Below are 24,488 nucleotides of genomic sequence, written 5' to 3'. Positions count from 1 at the left end.
GTGTTGTTAGTATTAATGGTATTATTCAATGAAATCATACATACATTTTGACATTGCAGTTAGTTCATAATGATAGTAGACTATTACGTCTTTTAATTTCAGCTGCAAGATATTTTGTAAAAATTAATAATAATACTTTGTTTTCTGCTCTCGCCAGGCTGACAGTTATTGTTCCCTTGTCAGTCATCATCCTTAGTCATTGTGTGTTGTTCATGAATCAGCCCTCATCTCGTGGTCTGGCAGAACAGATCACTGACCACACACAGTTCTTCTCCATTTTTCTCAGGCCTGGACTAGAAGAAGCCCTGTCTGCACCTGCACACCACTCTGTCGCTGTCACTAATGTTACTGGCCCTTTAAACGGGTCAAACAAAGCACTGTCACTGGTGTGTTTTCCAGTTCTAGCTGCTCTATGGATGGAGAAAGTTTGTGCCACAAAATAGAACCACAGGGAGGAAATCACTTCCATACATCCAGCATAGGATGGTTAGGGTTAGTTCCACTGAGAAACAAATGTTTGGCAGCAGAGTTCTCTGTTGCTGAGGCTTCTAAAGGTCAGTCTAACTCCAGTGTTTTATAGTGTAATCAATACATTTGACATTTTAGTCATTTAGCAGATGGTCTTATTCAGAATTATTTACAGTTAGTTCAAATAGCTAGGTGGGACAAGCACCCAACCCAGTAACAGTAATTAGAGAAATAACTTTGTGCAGAGGCAATACTAGAAGGAAGAATATTGTTTTGTTTCAATTTCAGAAATGTGTCCGAATGACAATGAGGGATACAGAGAGGGGGTCTGTTTGCTCACATACAACGGGAAAGCATGTAAAGGAAGCATCTAAAGGATATCGTGTGATTGGTTTTAAAGACATGGCTTTCATCAACCCAGATGTGGGAGTGAGGGAACAAGGCCATGTGTTCTGGAGAGGAATGGAGAGTGGAGGACACTTATGCAGGATAGATCCTTAACCATGACACCTTCTAACCTAAACACATGAATGCAAGCATTTACACTCATGCAAGGGCACAAACATCCACACACACACACACACTACGGTATATGGAACCGTTTGTCCCTGTTTTGGATAATGGTGACGGTTTAAATGAATGTCTGGTATTTCACACCGGGCAGCTTCCATCTGTGTGGATCTCTGTCCCTCGACAGATACGGTGCTTACTCACTCGTCTGGACTCCTCTGGTACCTCCCTGGCATCCCGCATCCCCTATCCTGGCCTTTCCCCCCTGTTCTCCCACTGCCTCCCTCAGTCTGACCTGGCCTCAGGAGTCAAGAGTTCACAAAAATCTGTAGATGACTCCAAGAACTGTGCTGTAAAACAGTAACTAGACTGTCTGCCAAATCCTCACAGATGTCTTTCAGTCAGCGCCTTGGTGTAGCCGTACAGTCATTATGAGTCTCTAATGGACCTCAGAGGTAACTCACTTCAGACAGACTCAGATGAAATCACTGTAGCCAGTCCCCGGTCTCCCAGCTCCAGGTTCCTACTCCCCGTGCAGTGCTGAGCCAACTCCACACTTGTGCCGTTCCCCGTCGGTCCCTTAACCAGAGTGATGAGGGCATGTCTGTGCTCTGCTGAGGATCAGCTGTAGGTCTTGACCTCAGTGAAAATGCTAAAGCCATGTCGTTCTATTACATTGTTCTGAGACAGCTGAGCGTACAGCACTGTCTCCAGGCAGCACTGTCTCCAGGCAGCACTGTCTCCAGGCAGCACTGTCTCCGTGCAGCACTGTCTCCGTGCAGCACTGTCTCCGGGCAGCACTGTCTCCGGGCAGCACTGTCTCCATGCAGCACTGTCTCCATGCAGCACTGTCTCCATGCAGCACTGTCTCCATGCAGCACTGTCTCCATGCAGTACTGTCTCCAGGCAGCACAAGGTAGTCAGTGGTTCATTAAATCCGTCCATTATGATCAAATTCAGGTTACTGCAATAGCAAGCTAGTAATTGAAGGCACCTTGCATTTCATGTTGAATGCTACTATCTGATTAGCTTCTGGGTTATAATTGGAAGTGGCTTGCCCGGGATAAAATGGACACCTTTTTGTTTATATTAGAGGTAGCAGTTTAAATGTAGCCGCCGTGGCCGTGCAGCATTTTGATTGACAAAAATCAAAAGATCACAAATACTTCACTCAGTTAGGCCCCTCCCAGTGGGATCAACTTGTTTGTTGTGTCGGGTTCATATGCACCGTGTGACATAGCCCGGGGGTGGGGTTAATCTTCATACTTTTGCGACCCCCCTGGAGCCATTTCAATAGACGACAGTCCATTCCAGTACATAAGGCTGTGTTGCACTAAATGCATCTGAGCTGTGGTCTGCCAGACATGTCTAATAAATGAACCTCTTCTGTCAATTTATGGTTGTGGGGATGGTGGAGCTTTACAGCTATCTGTGTGGGTCCAGTTTGAATGGTTCCCATGTGAGAACGCCTCAGTGTTTTAACACTGTAAAACTCCCATCCGAAGAGCTTTGATCTGCACCCCCAGTTCACCCCATTATGTGTGTGAGAGAGAGCTTTAGTTTCTAACCCATGATCCCTGTGGTTTTGACAGGTTTATTTTGAGCTTAGAGACATCTCTCTCTCTTCCACTCCCTGCCAGCCCCTTCCCATAATTACCTTCCAGCCTCTCTTGCTTCTCAGTCTTTCAATCTACCTCTCTTTTGTTTTTTCTTCATCCCTTCATCTACCTCCATCTACTTTCATCCATGATTCTCTCTAAGTCTTTCTCAATCCATCTCTGCATTCATTTCTGTGGACCGGTATGTTGCTTTTAGGTATTTAACTTTGTGTGAAGTTCTGAGATTACTTGTGGCCAAATAATGTAATGTGATATGATATGTAGTGATGTGATTAGGTTGTTAGCCGGGGGGGGGTATTCTCTGTTGTGTTGTTGTGTTGGGACAGGCGACCCATCTGTTCAGCATTACCATGCTTCTCACAGGAGACCCAGCCTGTGACAGGCAACATGGCTTCAAGAGAGCGCTCTCTGCTGTGTGGGTGTGTGTGTGTGTGTGTGTGTGTTTGACCCGTCACAGCAGTTTCCCATCTGCTGCTTACCCGTTCCATCTCCCACAGGCATACAGTGACACACACACACACACACACGTTGATGAACTACCATGCTCTTACCCCATGCAGCTCACTGAGCTCATTAGAAACACACAGGAAGTATTTACAGAGGTGGAGCCTGATGAAGGACAGATAAGTACACTGGCTTGGCATTAACATCCACATATGCATAAACAAACACACCGACACTGATTGTCTCTGCATTCCTGAACACCACACCATTAAAAAAATAAATATCCCAATAAAGTGGTTTTTATCCTGAATAAGACCTCTCTTCTGTAGAGTGTATTTTGGTCAAAAAGAGAGTATAGGTGTAACCCCGCAACCCTTGTGGGTCCTCACAGATGCTGTCACTAATTAGCCAGTGACATCAAAGGCCTGCCGTAAACCATGATGTCAACAGGAGTTGTGCCCAATAGGAAACATAGTCGTTGAAACAGTTTCCTGAAGGGTTTCCTGTGGGTCGTGTCCACCTGCATGCACAGACCTGTGTGTGTGTGTGTATGTGTCCAATCATACACTGAGGCAGTATTTTCACATGCTTTGTAAACAACAGGTGTTGACTAACTGCAATGTGAAAACAAACAGTCCCTTTTTCCAACAATACAGTTAAAAGTAAGAGAAACAGGATGAAATGGAGAATTACACATTTACAGAATATGCAAACAATGAATAACACATCAGCAAATAATGGCAACGGTTTGGCTAGCAGTACCAGTTCAGAGTCAGTATTCAGGGATAAGATGTGGTTGAGGTTTATGTACATAGAGGCGGGGATTTGGTGTCTGGGCAACCGGATAGGCAATGAACGGTAGCAGCGTGTGTTTTTGCGAGAGGGTGTGCTGTGTCAGTTAGTGTGTGTTACGTGTGAACGCACATGTGTGTTTGGGGGTAAAGTCCAGTATGTGTGCGTTAGGTCTTCACTAAAGACAGGGGTTTAATTGGGCTCCTGCACATATGGTCGAAGTGAGACCTAGTTGGAGCTGAGCTCCCTTACATCCTCCGGCCAGCAGATTAGCATTTCAGACGCAAGTGGAAAGTAGAAAGCGGGGCTCCCCCACTTCCCTAATCCCAATTGAACCTCTGACTAAAGGGTCAGAGCGGATTGGCTGGGTGTCCATGACTGAATTGCTTTGCAGTCCTGTGCAGCCTTATGTCTTGGGTTTAGTTATGCAGGGTACTTTCAGTTAGATATGAGGCTCTGGTACTGCATGCCGTTCCTGCCATGCGGTAGTATAGATGTTGAAGTGAGTTTCAAAGCGAACATTCAACCATGATTTCCAAGATTTCAAAAGGAAGTGAATGACAAAGTTCTGCAAAGACACTGGTCAGTGGATGAGTCCAAAACATATTTTGGACTTATTTTGGACATATCTTTTGGAGTATAGTGTCTAGACGTGTGTGTGGAAAAAATCTGGTGTAATCCATGAAACTCTGAGGCGCCGATAACAAAACTTAGGGTTTAGACTTTCTATAGGCATTGTATATTGCAACAGCTGGTTGGACTTTCTGAAAACATGTTGGCCTCACATGATCTGACCTTCCCGAGATGAGAACAATCTACTAGTCCTCCTCAATCTCTGCCTTTCCCTTGGCTGCAGGGTGTGACATCATGTACCATGAGGTAACAATGGGATATTCATGACAGGTTTTCTGCAAACCGTAAATCACCAATCACATGCTTATCCCTGTCAAGATGAAAAATCACCCAACAGTGTGGTGGGACTGCTCTGCCTACTAGAGCCTTTTCCAGCCGACTGAGGCAGCCAGCCAGTTGTCACACAATATAACATTCACATAAAAATTCAGGTGGGTGGATAAGATTGAAAAAAGGGGGTAGCGTTGGAGAGGTATGATGGTGTGTCAGTGATGACAGGGACGGTTCTGGTGTTAGCAGAGGAACTAGAATGAGAAGGTGAGGTTCTCCTGAATGCCGCAGCACTCTAAAGTTACTGCCTCCCAATGCAGCTGTCAAAAGTCAAAATCCTGGTCAAAGCATCCTGGGTAGTTCTCGAGTGTATAGCATGGGGCAGTGCAAATTGGCTGTCGGACCAGGATGCTTTTCGTGACTCACAACAGACAACCACTTTTGGTAGATTAGATACTTGCAAGCTTAGTTGCGGTTTTCCAGTGAATGCCATGTCCTCCGACCGTGGTATACAGGTGGGTGCCTACCTGTTGAGCTGTCAGCATGATCAGAAGCTGAGTGGCTCAATGACATTGTGCAATGGAGGACATATCTCGATCTTCAACCCATTCCTCTTTCTGCAGAGTTGCTGCCACGAGTCCGGGCTATAATTCCCAGTTTGGGTTGTGGGATGGGGGAAAAATCTGGACATTTGGAAACAATAAAAATACGATGAGGAGAAGAAGAGGACAGGTGTGTCGAACGAAAGACAGACTGTTGACATCTAGTTCTGGACAAGTCTTGGTCGAAGAGAGGAGAAACAGAGATGAAAAGAGGAATGAGGGAGGCAGAGTGAACTGGAATGAGAATTGTGTTGAGGTCATTGTGTTGCATCCCAGAGGCAGATGCAGGTAACTCCTCCAAACAACAATCCTCCAATCTTCTTCAACTCAACTTTCCCCTCTCTCTTCATTTTAGGCATTCTTTTAGTCCTCCTTTCTTTTAGCCTGTAAATATTTTTCTCATGTTTGTATTCTGTCTGTTTCTTTCTTCTCACTGTCTCTCATGTAATTAAAAATGTTTCTCCATGTCAAATGTCTTCATGTCAAATTCACGGCTCTGCAAATACAAACTCGATTCCAAAAAAGTTGTACAAATTGTGAGTAAAAAAGGAATGGAATAATTTACAAATCTCATAAACTTATATTTAATTCACAATAGAATTAATATATCGAATGTTGAAAGTGAGACATTTTGTAATGTCATGCCAAATATTGGCTCATTTTGGATTTCATGAGAGCTACACATTCCAAAAAAGTTAGGACAGGTAGTAATAAGAGGCCGGAAAAGTTAAATGTACAGATAAGGAACAGCTGGAGGACCAATTTGCAACTTATTATGTCAATTGGCAACATGATTGGGTATAAAAAGAGACTCTCAGAGTGGCAGTGTCTCTCAGAAGTCAAGAAGGGCAGAGGATCAACAATTCCCCCAATGCTGCGGCAAAAAATAGTGGAGCAATATCAGAAAGGAGTTTCTCAGAGAAAAATTTCAAAGAGTTTGAAGTTATCATCATCTACAGTGCATAATATCATCCAAAGATTCAGAGAATCTGGAACAATCTCTGTGCGTAAGGGTCAAGGCCGGAAAACCATACTGGATGCCCATGATCTTCGGGCCCTCAGACGGCACTGCATCACATACAGGAATGATACTGTAATGGAAATCACAACATGGGCTCAGGAATACATCCAGAAAACATTGTCGGTGAACACAATCCACCGTTCGCCGTTGCCGGCTAAAACTCTATAGGTCAAAAAAGAAGCTGTATCTAAACAGGATCCAGAAGCACAGCCGTTTTCTCTGGGCCAAGGATCATTTAAAATGGACTGTGGCAAAGTGGAAAAGTGTTCTGTGGTCAAACGAATCAAAATTTGAAGTTCATTTTGGAAAACTGGGACACCATGTCATCCGGACTAAAGAGGACAAGGACAACCCAAGTTGTTATCAGCGCTCAGTTCAGAAGCCTGCATCTCTGATGGTATGGGACTGCATGAGTGCGTGTGGCATGGGCAGCCTACACATCTGGAAAGGCACCATCAATGCTGACAGATATATATCCAAGTTCTAGAACAACATATGCTCCCATCCAGACGTCGTCTCTTTCAGGGAAGACCTTGCATTTTCCAGCATGGCAATGCCAGACCACATACTGCATCAATTACAATGTCATGGCTGCATAGAAGAAGGATCCGGGTACTGAAATGGCCAGCCTTCAGTCCAGATCTTTCACCCATAGAAAACATTTGGCGCATCATAAAGAGGAAGGTGCGACAAAGAAGACCTAAGACAGTTGAGCAACTAGAATCCTGAAGAATGGGACAATGGGACAACATTCCTATTCATAAACTTGAGCAACTCCTCAGTCCCCAGACTTTTGCAGTCTGTTATAAAAAGAAGAGGGGATGCCACACAGTGGTAAACATGGCCTTGTCCCAACTTTTTTGAGATGTGTTGATGCCATGAAATTTTAAATCAACTTATTTTTCCCTTAAAGTGATACATTTTCTCAGTTTAAACATTTGATATGTCATTTATGTTGTATTCTGGTGTGCGGTCACCGGGATTCGAACTCCTCGCTGCAGCAATGCAGCTGTTCTGCAAGGCGTGTAACTTAAATCACTGCTCCGATCGGGGACCCAGGTTCTCTCTCTGTCTGTGATTTAGGGTTGAAGCACACCTGTTTGGAAGTGATAATGGGACAATTGGAATGTAACTCTAACTCTCCTCTTTTCTAGTTTCGTCTCCGCCCCTCACCACTCCTTCAATCTCCTCTCTCTTCACTTCTGTACTCTCCAGGCAGGTTATAGAGTGAAGACCCTGTCTCTCTCTTGTCCTCTGTCCTAATATTCTTGACGTTGGATGTTCCCTCATGGAATCTGCTTCAGAAACGGTAGATGTATTGAATTTAAGTGGGACATAAACATGACCTGTGAGCAGATTCCACAGGGAATATAACCATGGCTCGGCCCAAGGCCTAAATCTAATCTTTCTGAGAGTGGCAAGGTAACTATAGGTTATTTTCTGTTAGAGTGGAGAGGCTACTGTCTCTGTGAGTCGAGAGGTAACTATGGGTTACACTCTGAGAGGTTAGAGGTGACTTTGAAAGCAGCTGTTCACAGGAAAATTCTAGCATAGATAATGATCTCTTGTTCTAGAATTTGTGGGTTACTCACCAAATCTTTGAACAAATCTGTAGTCATAAATATAATGAATATGAATTGCACATTTAGATCAGTAGATTTTTTAGGTTGCATCCAGTGTCAGAATGTCAGAGATGTGCAAAATATTGCATCTGTAGTTAATCCAGTATCACAGTGTAAATAGCTGCAGGCTGTATCTAGTGACCTCTGCCCTCTCTCTAAGGGGGACCTTTCTCTTCAGTTGTCTCCAGATGTTTCTGAGGAGCAGAGGGGACAACAATGATACAGTAATAACTAGCAGAGACATGAATACACATACACACCACACACATACACACCACACACATACACACACATGCACACCACCCACCTGCACACCACATACATACACACCACACATACAGCACACACACACACCACACATATACACACACACACACTAAGTAATTATACAGTAAGAAGTCCCAGAGACCTGAATCAGTTTTCTGTCAGTCTGTCCAACATTAACACCCCACCCCAGCCTGACCCACATACTCAACCATCCCTGTGTGTGTGTGTGTGTGTTTGTGTGTGTCTGCAGGCGTGTGCGTGTGTGTGTGTGTGTGTTGGCCTTTAATCAATTCCCTGAGTGAACAAATGGAACTCCTTCAATACATCCATCCTTCAGCTGAGTCCTTTAACTTCTTCAATGAATCCCAATTTTTCCCACAAAACCGACAAATCTCCTCCTAACTAACCCATCTCCTTTCCTACTAACCATCTCCTCCTAACTAACCCATCTCCTTTCCTACTAACCAACTCCTCCTAACTAACCCATCTCCTTTCCTACTAACCAACTCCTCCTAACTAACCCATCTCCTTTCCTACTAACCAACTCCTCCTAACTAACCCATCTCCTTTCCTACTAACCAACTCCTCCTAACTAACCCATCTTCTTTCCTACTGACCATCTCCTCCTAACTAACCCATCTCCTTTCCTACTAACCAACTCCTCCTAACTAACCCATCTCCTTTCCTACTAACCAACTCCTCCTAACTAACCCATCTCCTTTCCTACTAACCATCTCCTCCTAACTAACCCATCTTCTTTCCTACTAACCAACTCCTCCTAACTAACCCATCTCCTTTCCTACTAACCATCTCTTCCTAAACCAACGCATCACTTTACTCGTCTTACTCATTTTCTTTCATCTGACTGATCCCATCCAATCTAACCCATCTCATTCCAACTAACCCATCTATGAACCCATCTAACAAATCTCTTGTTTTAATGAAACAAATCTGTAAAAATAAAGGATAAATGAAACAAAAATATCAAACTTATCTACCCTAAAACTAATAAATCTTGACCACAACAATCTTACTTTAGCTAGTTGGCAGGTTGGGATAGCTTCCTCGAACATTGAGAAGCCCGTTTACCATTTTTAAGGGCGTAGTCTTTATTCTTGATGAGGTCATCAGTTTGCTAGATTAGATATGTCAATGACGAAATACGTATCAGGAAAGCAGGGCATTTTTCTTTCTCCCTCTGAGTCACTGGGAAAGTGTGAATGAATAAGCCCTGCCTCCATTTGCAGCTCTGCGTCTCAGTGTTGTCATTCACTCAAATGATAACCAAAGGGCCCAACTTCAAATGGAACGTCTTTCAGGCTCATATTTGCTGTGCGCAATAGCCTGGGAACGAAGCTAGTCATAAACGAACCCATCTCCATGCAACTAACTCATCCCTTACTAACCCACTCATCTCCTCATAACTACCCTATATTCTCAAAAACTAACAAACCTCCTAAACCATCCAATCCGCTAATTAACCCAACAAACCCATCCCTTCCTAAACTGACTGTAAGAGCTTACTAACAGGGCTGTCTCCTTCCGGCCAGCCAGTGAGAACACAGCGTGCATCCCCCGAATCAGAATGACAGCATTACCTTCCCTACGGAAAGGCTCTGCTCGTGTAACATCATGTTCTAATGCATAGTAATGCAACCAGGCTCCCATTTAATTATGCATTCTAGAAATGACATCTCCCTCACACACTCAATAAACCTCCCAGCGTCGGGAGAGAGCAGGGTCAGGGAGGGTGCAGAAACATCTGCCTTCATCAGACACGATGATGAGCAGGACTCGGTCTCACGCGTGTGTGTGTGTGCGTGTGCGTGTGTATGTATGTATGTGATAATCAGTAGGAAGGAAACTGCCCTCAGTGTTTCCCTTTTGCTACCCCATCCCATCAACCCTCCCCTCCTCTGTTTTGGTAACAGTTCTAAATGGGAATAGACTTTGGTGTGTTTGCATCATTTTAGTCATCGTTTTGGTTCCCATGCTGTGTGAGTCATGTCTTGTGGACTGACTGCCAGATTCAACCTGCAGACTGAAATTATCCAGACAAATGAATCATTTTTACCCCCCACAGATTGATTTGGTTACCACTTTATTAGTTATGTCTATGGACCCTTCCCATCAGATATCTGTACACATGTAGTATCTTAAAAAGAGCCAGTTTTCTACCGCTAGAACATAGCCCTGCAGCAAAAGGAGACATTAATTATTTTGGAGTACAATTAAGGGACATTTCTGTAAGGGTTTATACATTTTACGTAAGGGTAAATCAAGTAAGTCTGAATTGTCAAGTCTTTTTAAACGTTAACTGACTCACAGGTTTTGCATTCTTCTGGAAAAGAGTAATCCAATTGGGATTCTGCATCTGTAGATAAGCATGACGTATTTCCATAAATATTGTTACCTGATCGTATTATCATGCAGCAGTCATTTCCTGGTAAAGGAACACAGTTGCTTTGAAAATTACTTGTGCTTTCTGTTTTAAAATTAAGGTATGACCACAATAATACTATTAGTATAAAATGCCTACACATGTCTAATAGTCAAGCTTTGGTGTAATGAAGCCATAATCAGGTCTTATCTCTTCTTAAGAACCATTTCCTGGTTTCTCTGCTGAGACTCATAGCATACAAAGCTTGGTGCTCCCAAATGGATTCTCCTCTTCCCAGGACAAACAAACACACATTTGAAAAACTGTGAGCAGGCTAAATTCCTTTTTATTTATAAAATGAAAAATGTGACAATAAAGCATAATTTATTGAAGGATAACAAAAGATCAGACACCTCTCTCTTTATGACAATAATCACAAAATATCAACTTTACACCATAGTCTTTTACAGGAAAAATAATTTAAACATAGTAAAATCATTAAAGGAGCATTTATATAAAAAAGAATAGTATCAGCATTTGCATGGATATTACACATGCTTGATCTGACACATATATGCCATTGTTTATGAAAAGAAATATGTACCAAATACCATCAAAGACCTTGCAAATGGTTTAGGTTGAGTCCAGTTAATCTGACAGATCTAGGATGTATGTATAACCAGCCTATGGCTGAAGAAGTGATCCAGACTGCAGAGTTTGAGAGCTGCAGGCACAGAGCACTGCAGCCTCCTGTTTCTCCACTGAATTGTTACTGAAGGGGTTTTGTGACCACTAACGAAGATGTATTCTGCTCATCAATACACAACGATTAAGCACAATAAGATAGTTTGGTTGGTAAAAGTTAACATAAACAGGTTGTGATACTTAGCAGAATAAGTTGCATTGCATGAACATAGTAACAGCTGATGTTTTTGTTCCCTGATACAGCCTGTGATGTTGACACTTATTTCTTACAAACGTTCCTGGTACTTCTCAGAGCTGGTCATTTAACAACTGTAAACACCGGCTAGAAGATGTATGTGGCTTTATATTCTCTTTTCACAATCGTTTAACACATCAGTCTTTAGTTGAACAGTATATTCTGCACTCGACTACTGCAGTTTCTTTGGGCATGATGATTCATGTGCGTTCTTTTAAATCACATGTAGGTACGTGGCCTTGGTGTCGGTTCCAATGACGTTCTGTGCGGTACAGCGGTAGAACCCTGTGTCTCTGCTGGTCGGGTTCTGGATCACCAGGGATCCCTGGGGGCTCAGGTACCGGTTTCCATAGAGACGGGCCTGGCCTGTGACCCGGAGCTGGGATTGGTCAGGCATCTCCCAGGTGATGGTTGCCCGCGGGGTTGCTATGGCAAAGCAGGTGAGTTGCACAGCAACCCCGGGCCGGGTGTAGGTGAGCGGAGGGGGGCCGTTGGTGATGCGTGGGGGATAGGCGATGACAATCACTGGAACTGTCAGGATGGACAAGTTGTCCTCACTGGTGGATCGACAGGAGTAGGTCCCCCTGTCAAACACAGACACCTGCTGTATTATCAGGGTCCCATCATCCAGGACTGAGTACCTACCCGTCCCTGCCGTCTGGCCCCGAGACATGACCACCCCACTGGGCAATGTCCAGGTCAGAGACTGAAGCTGCCTGGAGCCCTGAGCCGGGCAGGGTATCTGTAGATTCTCTCCGTTGATGATGCTGACCAGAGAGGCTGATCTGCTGATGACCACAGGCTTCTCCAAGACGACACCCCTCCCTGTCTCTGGCACTGAGCCACTAGTTTGAGATGTGTCACCTCGGGCTGGGATTCCTGACAGAGGTTTCTCTACTGTCACTGAGCCTCCTGAGTGAGGTTTCTCTGTGGTGACTGGGCTCCCTGGTAGAGGTTTCTTTATGGTGACTGGGCTCTTTGGAAGAGGTTTCTCTATGGTGACTGGGCTTCCTGGTAGTGGTTTCTCTATGGTGACTGGGCTCCTTGGTAGTGGTTTCTCTATGGTGACTGGGCTCCTTGGTAGAGGTTTCTCTATGGTGACTGGGCTCCTTGGTAGAGGTTTCTCTATGGTGACTGGGCTCCCTGGTAGAGGTTTCTTTATGGTGACTGGGCTCTTTGGAATAGGTTTCTCTATGGTGACTGGGCTTCCTGGTAGTGGTTTCTCTATGGTGACTGGGCTCCTTGGTAGAGGTTTCTCTATGGTGACTGGGCTCCCTGGTAGAGGTTTCTTTATGGTGACTGGGCTCTTTGGAATAGGTTTCTCTATGGTGACTGGGCTTCCTGAGTGAGGTTGTTCACTTGTGACATGGTGTCTGGATTGGGGTGTCTCCTGGCGAGATTTGATTGTGATGGATAGTCTTTTGGGACCAGGCATCTCCTCTGTGACTGGGTTTTTTGGAAGAGATTCCTCTGTGCTAACTAGGCCTACTGGGTGAGTTTCTTTAGGGGGGACCGGGCCTCTTTCCTGTTTGTCTGAGACCTCCAGATGTACCTTCATACGAATCTCACCCCCCTCGCTGCGAGCAACACACACCAACATGCCGCCATCGCCTGCCCTCAACCCCCTTAGCTCCAGGGTTCCGTTACGGTGCACCGTGAGTCTGCTTCCATAATATGGTGCTGGGAGAACCCCGTTGCCAGGTAACAACCAGTACAGGCGAGGAGGAGGGAATCCCTGGGATGGACAGGGCAGAAAAACGGTCTGGCCTCTTACAGCTGAGACACTCTGGTCCCCTACATGACTGACCCCATTATCACTGACCCCATTACCAGCGCTGACCCTCGGATCTCTCCCTGCAGACTGACTGTTGGAAATCACTGCACCGATCCCACTAAGAACGGCTGTCTGTCGGTCTGCGCCATTAAGTCCCGCCCCCCTGACAGAGAAGGTGGGCTGGTTCACCATCAACTCCACCCCGATGACCCTGCTCCTCTCCCCCACAGAGTTGCGGGCTCTGCAGGTGTAGTTTCCTCCTTCAGCCCCTGTAGCCGCTTGGATCACCAAGGACCCATCTGGCCTCACCACAACCGGCCCTGACCTTCCCACTGGGAGGACACGGTTATTTGGAGAGAGCCATGTGACCGTAGGAGCAGGCTCTCCTTTAGCCCCGCAGTTCAGAGACACCGTTGCCCCATATCGCACCTTGATTGCCTCATATTTGGCCATCGAGAAGATGGGAGGAGAGGCGAGGACTTTGACCGCCACCCTCATGGTGTCCTTCCCCCATGGATTCTCAGCGTGGCAGACATACTCCCCCTCCTCCCCCATCCCCACTGAGGGGAGGAACAGGGTTCCATTATCAAAAACCACCAGTCGCCGGCCACGCCCCTCTCCCTCATCCCCCTGCAACGAAACACTGCGGACAGAGGTTCCGTCCGGCAGGCTCCATCTCACAGCAGGGCGGGGTCGGCCGCTCGCCAGGCAATCCACCCTCAGAGCGGCGCCGTACGACACCCCCCTCTGGCGGAGAGGCTGCTTTAGCTCAATCCTGGCGGGCTTTGTGATCACGGTAACCCGGAGGAGGCGGTAGTCGTCGGCCATCTTGTTTCGTGCAACGCATAAATAGTCCCCCCCGTCTTCCTCCGTCACTGACTGGATCTCCAGGGTTCCATTGCTGTGCACTTTCATCCTTTTGTCAAAACTGGAAACGCAACCCAGAGAGAGAAGCGGGTTAGATACAGCAGCACAAGATATTGTCATTAACCAACAGACAGAGTACACGAAGCGTATCGGTAATCAATATCGACAGATACACACCTGTACTGGGCGTCCACTAGTTTCTTGCCGGGTACCCTCCACACCACTCTGGGCTCTGGATTGCCAGTTGTGGAACAGTGAAGGAGCAGAGAGTCACCATACATGACCAAAGAGCTGGAAGGAGATGTGGAGAGGATCTGAGCCTTACTGAAGAAGGAGGCGGGCAGGAGAGGAGGCTTAAGCACGGCTGAAGAGGGGAAACGATCTGAGTTGCCACTGTCGGAAGAGGAGGTCATTTTATCTGTGGATACGACTACGCCCCCCCCACCTCCTCCATTCACCTCCACCCTCACCGTCCTCTTATCCCCGCCCACCGCATTAGTGGCCAGGCACTCGTAGCTCCCAGAGTCCTTAACGGAAAGCTTGCGTATCAGCAGGGTGGCATTGGGGAGGACAAACAGGTTGCCGTTGAGGAACTGAGAGGGGAGCAGCAGGGTGCCGTCCGGGGTCCTCCAGCGGATGGAGGGGGCAGGGGCTCCGAGGGCGGAGCAGTGGGCATAGACAGGCATGCCAGCGGGCCGGGTCACCCTCTCCTCTCTGGGCTGCTGGATGGCAGGACGGAGGGAGGAGACGTGGAGTCTGACTGACAGACTGCCAGCTCCAGCGGGGTTTGAGGCCATGCAGCGGTACAGCCCTCTGTCTGCTGGGCCGGCCGCTACGATACGCAGGGTACCATTAGGGAATATAGACACCCTGGGGTTCGGGACATGAGTCCGGTTTGGATGAGGATGAGGGGTCAGCACGGACTGGTCCGGTAGCACCCAGGACAGCAGAGGAACCGGCACCCCCTGAGCCCGACACTCCAACCTCACCTCGCCTCCCTGGTGCACAGTGGCCTCTCTGTGACTGGGTGGCTGAATACTTGGCGGGCGGGACCAGACTTCCAGGGTCACCATGGCGCGGTCCAGGCCCACTGGGCTCTGCGCACTGCAGATGTACGTCCCACGGTCCTGGACCTGTACACTCCTGATGAACAGGGTTCCGTTGGGTAGAACCTGGAAACGCTCTGCCTTGGAGTCCAGTGACATCACAGCCCCTGGGACAGAAACAAACACGTAGCGGGTAAGGGTGACAGGGTCGAGTCTACTGTGTTGGCAACGGTGCGTGTGTCTTGTGTCTGGAACCTAGAGAGTGTGTCGTACCTGTGGAGACCTTGGTCCAGGTGATGGCAGGAGGAGGCTGTCCAATGGCCTTGCAGGGCAGGAGGGCGTCACTCTCAGCTGGGACGGACATGGGGCGCACGTGTGGGGGAGCGATACGAGGCCGGACACGCAGAGTGGGGGTCAGAGGGGGATGCTGCATGTTCACACTACGGCCTACAGAGGGGGGAGGGGGGTGCGGGGAGGTGGAGGCGGGGTTGAGCCTGATCTTACTGGGCGTGGGGATTTTGGGGGTGCCGGGGGAATCTCCGGGGGTGGAAATCGCAGGGGTGGGGGTCTCTGAAATGCCCGGGTGAAGACGCTTGGGGATGGCAGAGTTTGGGAGAGAGGGTGCGTGTTTAATGGTGGGCGGGGTTTGCAGAGGAGTTCTGACTGGGTCGGACCTGTGGTAGACATAGGGGTGCCGACTGCTGGGGCGTTGTGGGTAGGTGGGGAAGGATGGGGAGTGGTAGCGACTGTGTGAGCCTGGAATGACGTTTAGCCCAGGGTCCCTCCATACTGTTGCAGTAGGTTTAGTAGTAGTAGTGGGAATTGTAGTTTGAGTTGTTTGAATAGGTGTTGCTGTAGGAAGGGGAGCTGTAGTTGATGTAGTTGTAGTTATAGTCGTCGTAGTTGTAGGATTAGTTGTTGTAGTTGTAGGAGTGGTAGTTGTAGGAATAGTTGTTATAGTTGTAGGACTGGTAGTTGTAGGAATAGTTGTTGTAGTTGTAGGACTGGTAGTTGTAGGATTCGTTGTTGTAGTTGTAGGACTGGTAGTTGTAGGAATGGGATTTGTAGCTGCAGTTGTAGAAATAGTTGTGGGGGAAGTTCTAACAGAAACAATGACTGCAGTGGAAGGTACTGGATCTGATGTGGTTGGGGGCAGGAGTTGTTTTGTAGATAAAAGGGAGCTGTCTATTTTTAAGCCTTGCTGTCTCTCTCCTGGTTCATCAGGCATTACATGGACTAGTTCTATCTCACTTGGTGCTTCCTCAGTCACTGGGAAGACTGCTTCTATCTCAATGGGTTCTTCATCAGGAGCTGGGTAGAGTGGTTCTACCTCAATGGGTTCTTCATCAGGAGCTGGGTAGAGTGGTTCTACCTCAATGGGTTCTTCATCGGGAGCTGGGTAGAGTGGTTCTACCTCAATGGGTTCTTCATCAGGAGCTGGGTAGAGAGGTTCTACCTCAATGGGTTCTTCATCAGGAGCTGGGTAGAGTGGTTCTACCTCAATGGGTTCTTCATCGGGAGCTGGGTAGAGTGGTTCTACCTCAATGGGTTCTTCATCGGGAGCTGGGTAGACTGGTTCTACTTCATTGGATTCATCATCAGTGTCTGGGTAGACTGGTTCCATTTTATTGGGCTCTTCCTCAAGGGCCGGTGGTCTTACCTCCCTGTGTTCTTCATCAGTGGCCAGTGGATGTACCTCATTGGGTTCTATTTCACAGGGTTCTTCATCAGTACCAGTAGGTGTTGTTTCACCTGGTACAGTTCTAGTACGAGGAGGAGATGATTTGACATTATCTGGGTTGCGCTGGTTAAAGACAGACGAGTCCTTCTCATTATTGGTAGCCAAAACCTGACCCTCTCTTTCAGCACACCCCTGTCCCCCTGTGTGACTATGTGTGACTGTGTGTGTGTGTCTGGCACTGTGTGTGTTGCTGTCAGGGAGCCAAGCAGCAGTGTTTGCTGAGTGAGTCATTCTGTCTGTGTGTGTCTGGGGGGCACGAGGGGAGACAGACACCCTTGATGGAGCAGTGATCCTAGTAGAGGACGGAGCAGCGGTTGAAGAGGTTATAGAAGTGGTTATAAAAGTGGTTATAGCAGGTGCTGGCAGTTCCCCTGGTTCTGTAACTGCTGAACTCGTGGCAGTCAGACCTAGTGTATTCAGGCGAGAAGTCGGACCTGGGGTGCCCTGGAGCGGGGTGGGTCGTACCCTGGGTCTGTTGATACGTCTCCTCTGGCCAGGTCTTCTCCTGGCATTCCAGGGGGTTCTGGGCCGTGACGGTACAGAGTTGGGGAACATTACCTGTCTGTGGTTTGCCATTTCAGTCCCCTCCTTCTCACCCACAGCAGTAACACTCTGTCTCCTCTGTTCTGTGATAATGTCATTGATGCTGGAGGACGGCTTTGTGGTTCTAGGAAAACTGCCTATCTCAGTTCCTGTGTTTGTGTTTGACTGTGGGGTCTGGGGGATGTTATTGGTCTGACCCGAAGATTTTGGTGTCTCTGTGTCCACTTTATCCTTTGTTAGAAGGTCTGGGAAAAGTGATGTTTGGACAGTGTTCAATCCCTCTTCCTGTAGACTTGGGTTATCTATGGAGGAACCCTCCACGGCATCAGCATTGGACTCCAATACCGGACGTTGAGAGGGTTTTCTTCCCACTGTTAACTGTGGTGTGGTCTTTGGCAGTGTGCTATCTGGCTGCATGGTGTCTGGCTGTATTCTGTTTGGCTGTTCACTTTCTGGGTGTGTGTAAGACGGGGCTGAGGTGGTGGTAAGCACTGTAGTTGCGGGTGATACATACAGTGAGTCTGAGATTTTAGGGGCCGTCTTTTCACGTATCTTAATCAGGAGGTCGGCCCATTTCTGAGGGTCTATCTTGTGTTTGGCCAGGTTAAATTTACGCCGGCCCTCCAGCCTGTTCCTCCTCTGCTCCACAGGGGAGCCCCTACTCAGTGGCCTATTGCCTTTTCGGAGGGACGCGCCTCCCTCCACCTTCACTGTGTGTGATCTAACAGGAGGCTGCCTTGTCTGGGGGAATTGGCGTTTGGGACCTCGTTTTGGGACCACTGCCCTACTGGGTAGTATGTTCTCTCCCTCCCCCTTGTCATCCCCTGATCCCCAACCTTCAGCCTCCTCGCCCCTCAGATGGGCTGACACCCCGTTGGACACCCTCACCGCCGGCTGAGGCCTCATAGGATATTTGCTTCGTGGTGAGGTGTCAGATAGACGCGAGGTGAGAGTCAGTGTGGTGGAGAGCGAGGTGGCACCGAGCTGGTTCACCGCAACACACCGGTAGATCCCTGCATCGTCCAGCCCAGGGAGGGGGAGGGACAAGGTGCCATTGGCCAGGACAGTCACCCCTGCCTCGCCCCTTCTCCTGCCTTTGTTCCTACACCCAACCACTCCCCCGCTAGGGAGAACCCAATACACCTCAACCCTCGGCGAACCTGACACCTCACACGGCAAACTGACAGGGACTCCAACCAGTCCAGTCACAGCAGGGCCTAGCTCCTCCCCTGGGGGGGGTTTGGATGATTCTACTACTGCCAGACGGACCCGGAGAACATCAACATCTCCCCCCAGTCGTGCCACGCAGTAGTACAGTCCAGCATCAGAGTGATCCACTCTCTGAAGGACCAGACCCTGGGCAGATACCTGGACTCTACCATCTGAGCTGCGGAAAGGGGAGGAGACTGTAGAACCATCCGGCAAAACCCACTGGAGCCTGGGGTCTCCAGAGTTTAGGTCTCCAGTGGAGCTGAGTACAGGGCAAGGTAAGTGGACCTGGCTGCCTTCGGCTGCAGTAAAAGCTGTGCGTGTGTTGCCGGTCTGGATGATGACCCAGGGGTGTGGAAATGGGGGGTCTGGGGGGGCAGACACAAGGGTGGACAGGATCAGTTTAACCTTGTGGGCACTGGACTGCACTCTGTTTAGCTGGAGACTGATATGTGTCTGCAGCAACCAGGCAGGCTTGGCTTGGAGACTGGCTTGGACCCCTGTATGGTAGTAGCCCTCCCTCTCAGCAGTCTGTCTGTACCTGAAGGACACCAAAGGACAGACATGATCTGTGTTTAGAGTTGAGCTAAATTATACAGTCAAAATAACTCAGGAATGTTTCTGGAATTCCGTACCTGTAGGCAAGTCTTGGGGTCTTCCTCAACATGATCTCTCTCTGCAGCCTGACAGGTGTCTCACTGTAGTAGGCCAGCAGCCTCCATAGCCTTTCGTAGCGGGACGTGTCCACCTCGCAGTCCAGAGAGACAGAGAGGGGGAGGGAGATAGGGGTGGAGGAGGAGGCCAGATGTGGTGGGGTGATGTCGGGCGTCTGCGAGGAGTGCGTGATGTTACACTTCAAGTCAACTGAATTCCCCTGTTGGTCGGACATCTCCAGGGAGATGTGGCCTAAAGCCTCTCTGAAAGCTTCTATTTGTTGGATTTCACCATCCTCCTGAGACAAGGCTCTGGGGTTGGTGGCGATTGCAGGCAGGGTGCAGGACAGGTTTTCCTGTTGCAAAAGGCCACGCTCCTTCAGGTGATTGGGAGATGAACAGACCGGGCACTGTGTCCCTATACATTTCAGCACCCCTGAGAAAAAAGAGAAGAATCCGCATTTCCTCACCAAAATAAGCATCCCAATTGCAGTGACTGTAATGGTGACTCAGGTTAGGAGTTAGTGTGGCGTGATAGTCACCTGGGTGAGACATTCTCCAGGCCTGCAGCCAAGCCATGCTGCAGTCGCAGGTCCAGGGGTTAGTCTGCAGAGACAGGGACTCCAGTAGGGGGGCGCCCCTCAGTGTGTCTCTTGGTAGAGCGGTCAGACTGTTGTTTGACACATCCAGGTGCCTGGGAAGAGCAGGGGATAGTCCAGTAAAAAATGACTAAGTGTTAATTGGTGAATAAATGAACAATAGACACCAGTATTGATGTTTCTCTAACTGAAATACATGCCACATAGCTAAGCTGTTTTCAAGCAGATTGTTTTAATGGTGGGGGGGGGGGCTCAGCGTCTTTTTAAAGCTGTAGAAAAGCCACCTGAGGGTGGAGTAGCAGAAGGTCTGCAGCAGGGACAGGGTACAGAAGGCCTGGGGGTGCAGCTGGTGGAGCCGGTTCCCCTGCAGCCGGATCAGCCTGAGGTTAGGGAGCTGTAGCAGGGCTCGGGGGTGGAGGAACTGCAGTCGGTTGTGATCCAGGTGGAGGCGCAACAGAGAGGACAGGCCTGAGAAGTTCTCTGCTGAGATCTCCCTCAGCTTGTTATAGCTCATCTTCAGGACCTGGAAAAAATTTACATTGAAAACACATTGCAGAAACTCCACCAGCTATAAGCAACAACATCATGTAATTGCTGAGCTCAATGAAACAATATATATTCACTTCCAATGAACTTATTACACCCCTATAAAGCCTTGTTACCTGTAGGGAGGACAGATCTCTGAACACTCCGTCTGGAATCTCATGGATATCATTCCCGTGAAGCATCAGCAGCTCCAGCCTCTTCAGACCAGCCAGTGATCTCTCTGGGATCCTGCTGATACTGTTGAACCTAGCAGGGACCAGAGCCAGAGAGCAGCACTAGCCAAAATAATTCATTTGAAATATGTTTGTGTGTGTGTTTGGCCTCATCCCGTCAACAGTAAAAATGGCTAACACTAGGCTCAAACCCGGCAGCCTCTGAGAAACAGAGGGAGTGACTTACTCCACTCAGCCACTGGCTCATTGGCATCAACAACCCCAAAACCTTCACCCTTACCACAGGCTTAAATACATCATGACAAGTCCCCTCTCCCACCAACCATGCCTGTATTCCCGAGCCCGTATCCCACCCCAGCCTTACGGCAAAAAGAAATTCACACCTAATCACCCTGTGGAGCATGGTGATGACAGACATGAGGGGAATGCGGCAAAACACAAATTAAGCCAGATCTTAACACAGTTGGTGCAGACAGGTCTATAGCAAAAACACTAGCAAATCAATCCAAAACAGCATTCACAAATAAATCACCTTAGTATGCCTTGTGACATGTTTTTGTAAAAGTTTTGTAAAAGTCATGAAAACATGTTGTGTGGGTGCATGTGTGTGTGTGTGTGTGTGTGTGTGCGTGTATGTGTGTATTGTTGTGTTCAGGCCTTACCCTAGGTTGATGTGTACTGTGTGTTGTGGTATGGTTTGTGGTATGGTTAGCAGGGATCTGAAGGTGCAGTGTAGCTCTGTGGGCTGGTAGCAGGAGCAGGACCGCGGACACGCAGCACCAGGAGACACCAGGATCAACAAAACCACCACAGCCAAGGGCACACCGCACACACTGGGAACCATCTTCACCGGTAGGGCCGCTCACTGCTGATAAATAAAACACAGTCACTGCAGTTACAGCTAGAACGCGGCTTCAGTTCCTTAACGCTGGGTAAACAATTGTGTTCAATTGGCAAGTGTTCCGCAGAGGCCACGATGATACTGACACACTCTGGGCGCGTGCAGACATTCCCGTGCAAATAAATTATACCGTTCTGACCAGCAGGGCCAACGAGTACGCTGCCTTTGACACTGCTTTGTCATTCCGACGTATGTGGCTGAATGACAACAGTTGTTCGCATAGGAAAATAATGATCTATAAAGTGAGCAAGTAAGAATTTACAGTAGCCGAGCAGCACTGCAGCAGCACCAACTCTTTCCAGTTGTTTTACGCGCGTGTCGGCATTATAGAACCTGCCTTCTAATAATCCACAGGCGAGCGGTTTACGATCGTCCTCTGACTATTAACAATTTAACTATTGACCTCTATAATCTCTCTTTGACTGAAAAACCAGCTGTCACAAGGAGTGATGAAATTGAAGACAAGCATGCTTTTCGGTCGGTGCGTAAATGCGTTACATTACTTCACAACAGATGGATGTACTTAAACAAAGTTAGAGCATCTGCAGGTAATTTTACAGAAGTATTAATATTAGCAATAGCCTATAATCACTTTTGATAAAAGTCAGCTGAGAATTATAATTTTCCGTTTACCTTTCAATCCTCCTTCAAATCGAAGAGATCAAGAGTTTTCATTTCCGTATAGTTCACTTTCCATCAAGTGCAAATTCGTATCCAAAGGACGATTCAGCAACGGAGCAAATTCTAAAACAAAAGCTTTATAATTTATGAACTGCAAAAACTAGGTTGGTTTCATATACTATTGGCGTTCAAAACATTTGTCCTTCAACAGCCTACAACTGTGTCCAGCAAATATTTGGAGAGAAATCTGTATCCTACAAAATACCGTGGCTACTTGAAATAATTGTAAAAAAATTCCTTTCTACCAAATAACGAAAATATGTTTGGTTTTCGTAGTATTCAAACAAAGCACGTCTGCAGCTAGCTGAAAACGATTCTGGATCAGAAAGAATGAATAGTAAAAAAAAAATGGGAAAGCGTCTCCTCTCAGCAGAGGTGGGGGTCTGAGTGGTTGACGCTTGGAGAGGAGAGCAGTAGAGCTGAGGAGGGGCTGTGCTGGAAAACTTAATTATGGAAGGCAAAATTCTAACACAAACTCCTAAATAACTGGAGCCTTGCTGTATTTTTTTGAAACCGTTGAATATGTTTATGTATCTGTTATGTTTATCTGAGTAACAAATGAGATCTTCTATAGTGCAAAACAAATCAGTTTAGTTTAAAAAGAAAAAAAAAGATAACTTCTCCCAGTGGATTATATCTGGAATGGAGAGTGAGACTTCATCCTTGGTCTATATGTAATTAGCTGGCTTGATGCATTGTGCATAGCTAGCATATTGTTCACTAAAACCACAGCCAACTGAGAATGAGAGGTGGCTGGAATGATGGATTGGTAGGTAGTATTGAGCAGTAATGTGTGAGTGCAGTGGCCAGGGTTATATTGTGATAGTTATTCTCTGGGGGTCTGATAGTGGGAAGGTCCTGACAGGTGTGTGTATGTGTGTGTGTGTGTGTGGGGGGGGGGGGTCTATATGTGTTGCTGGGGTGGTCCTATACCCTGCCACCTACACCCTCACACCTCAAGAGCTATAAGGGGAAACTGGCTGAGGGGAAATAGTCAAGAGTTCCCAGCTGTTGTTCTCAGAGTCTGGGAAAGGTGGCTGTGTCCTCTTTTTTTTCTCTGGCCCATCTCTGACTATCTCTCTCTAGCTCTGTCTCTCCCTCTGAGTTCTGTTGGAGATATCAGACATTCTGTCTGATCTGCTGTTCCAGTGTCACCCATCCAGCTAGGCTGGGGAAGCTATTAGGCCCAAACCCATGAGAGATCCACTCTGTCCCGCGCAGTTACATTGCAGCAACACAGAGCCCATAGTCCCACTCAGCTGAACACATTCCCAATGTGAGGTTTGCAACATAATGCTGCTAGAATTTATTTTAGTGTCTGACTGTCTCGCCTGTATCCTGTAATGGAATGATGTCAACAGAGCAGAGCAGTGGCACAGAAAGCTAAAAGTATGGGCTCATTCCCCTCTGAGATGTTTCTGGGCATTGTCTGTGTCGGTAGTTTGTGATACTTCATACTGGGCATGGTCCGAAGCCGTCATTTCTAGGGTAAGCCTATAGAATGTTATTTTATTGCCTGGGGTAAAGTCAGAACCACAACCCTGTTAAGTCATTTTAAAGTCAAAATGGATTTGAATGATGAGCTAAATGTACTGAGATAATGAACCTGGTCACTGGCTTATAACTGGAACTGGATTGGTGGGTCGGGGAGACGGACAACTGGGCCAGCTTCTGAATGGTTCAGTGGGGTCAAGGCTGTCTAATCTGGTCAGGGAAGGGATATGGGTGGGAAGTCTGTGGGTCAGGGGCCAGGTTAGTAGGGGGGTCAGGCTGATCAGGGGTTTCAGTGCCCTGGGACAGGGGGGGGGACATTTTGCCTGGGGTGAAGTCAGTGTGTTGGGACAGGGAAGGAGTAGTGGGATCAAACTAGAGATCTGCCTCGGGGCCTCTGGCTCCATGGGGGTAAGGCTTCATTTGGTCATGGCCTCCTTCTTCACACAGTCTTAAATCAACATGACAAAGCCTAGTTACACATAACAGAACCGAGAGCCTCTGGGCTACAGCCGACACATTGAGTTATACTGACAGTACTAACATGACAATAAAGCCTTGGTCACAGTTATAAAGCAGGTTGAAAATCTTGGGAGTAACTCGGCTCCGTTGTCTATTTTTGTGGGTCTGAGTCTAACTACAGGTGCAGGATCTTAATTTGAGCCAGTCTCCCACAGCAGGAAAAAATCCTGCATC

General features: G+C 47.7%; 1 protein-coding gene across 2 annotated transcripts; it reads right to left on the bottom strand.

The window, feature by feature from the left end:
• Window positions 1-10,957: 10,957 nt before the first annotated feature.
• On the bottom strand, window positions 10,958-22,675 carry mxra5b (matrix-remodelling associated 5b). 2 transcript variants are annotated; one of them, XM_029113642.2, is made up of 9 exons: window positions 22,254-22,675; window positions 21,382-21,587; window positions 20,663-20,792; window positions 20,285-20,523; window positions 19,944-20,095; window positions 19,384-19,837; window positions 15,529-19,289; window positions 14,387-15,422; window positions 10,958-14,270 (listed from the first exon to the last, which is right to left on the bottom strand). In XM_029113642.2, the coding sequence occupies exons 2-9, from the start codon at window positions 21,561-21,563 to the stop codon at window positions 11,783-11,785; spliced, it is 8,442 nt and encodes a 2,813-aa protein (XP_028969475.2). In that variant the 5' UTR covers window positions 21,564-21,587; window positions 22,254-22,675; the 3' UTR covers window positions 10,958-11,782. The 2 variants fall into 2 exon arrangements, with proteins under 2 accessions (XP_028969475.2, XP_028969476.2); XM_029113643.2 differs by having other exon boundaries at window positions 21,382-21,584.
• Window positions 22,676-24,488: the final 1,813 nt, after the last annotated feature.

The sequence above is a fragment of the Esox lucius genome, chromosome 16 (assembly GCF_011004845.1).
Source record: "Esox lucius isolate fEsoLuc1 chromosome 16, fEsoLuc1.pri, whole genome shotgun sequence".
Taxonomy (NCBI): Eukaryota; Metazoa; Chordata; class Actinopteri; order Esociformes; family Esocidae; genus Esox; species Esox lucius.
This window is presented reverse-complemented; position numbering and strand designations above follow the sequence as displayed.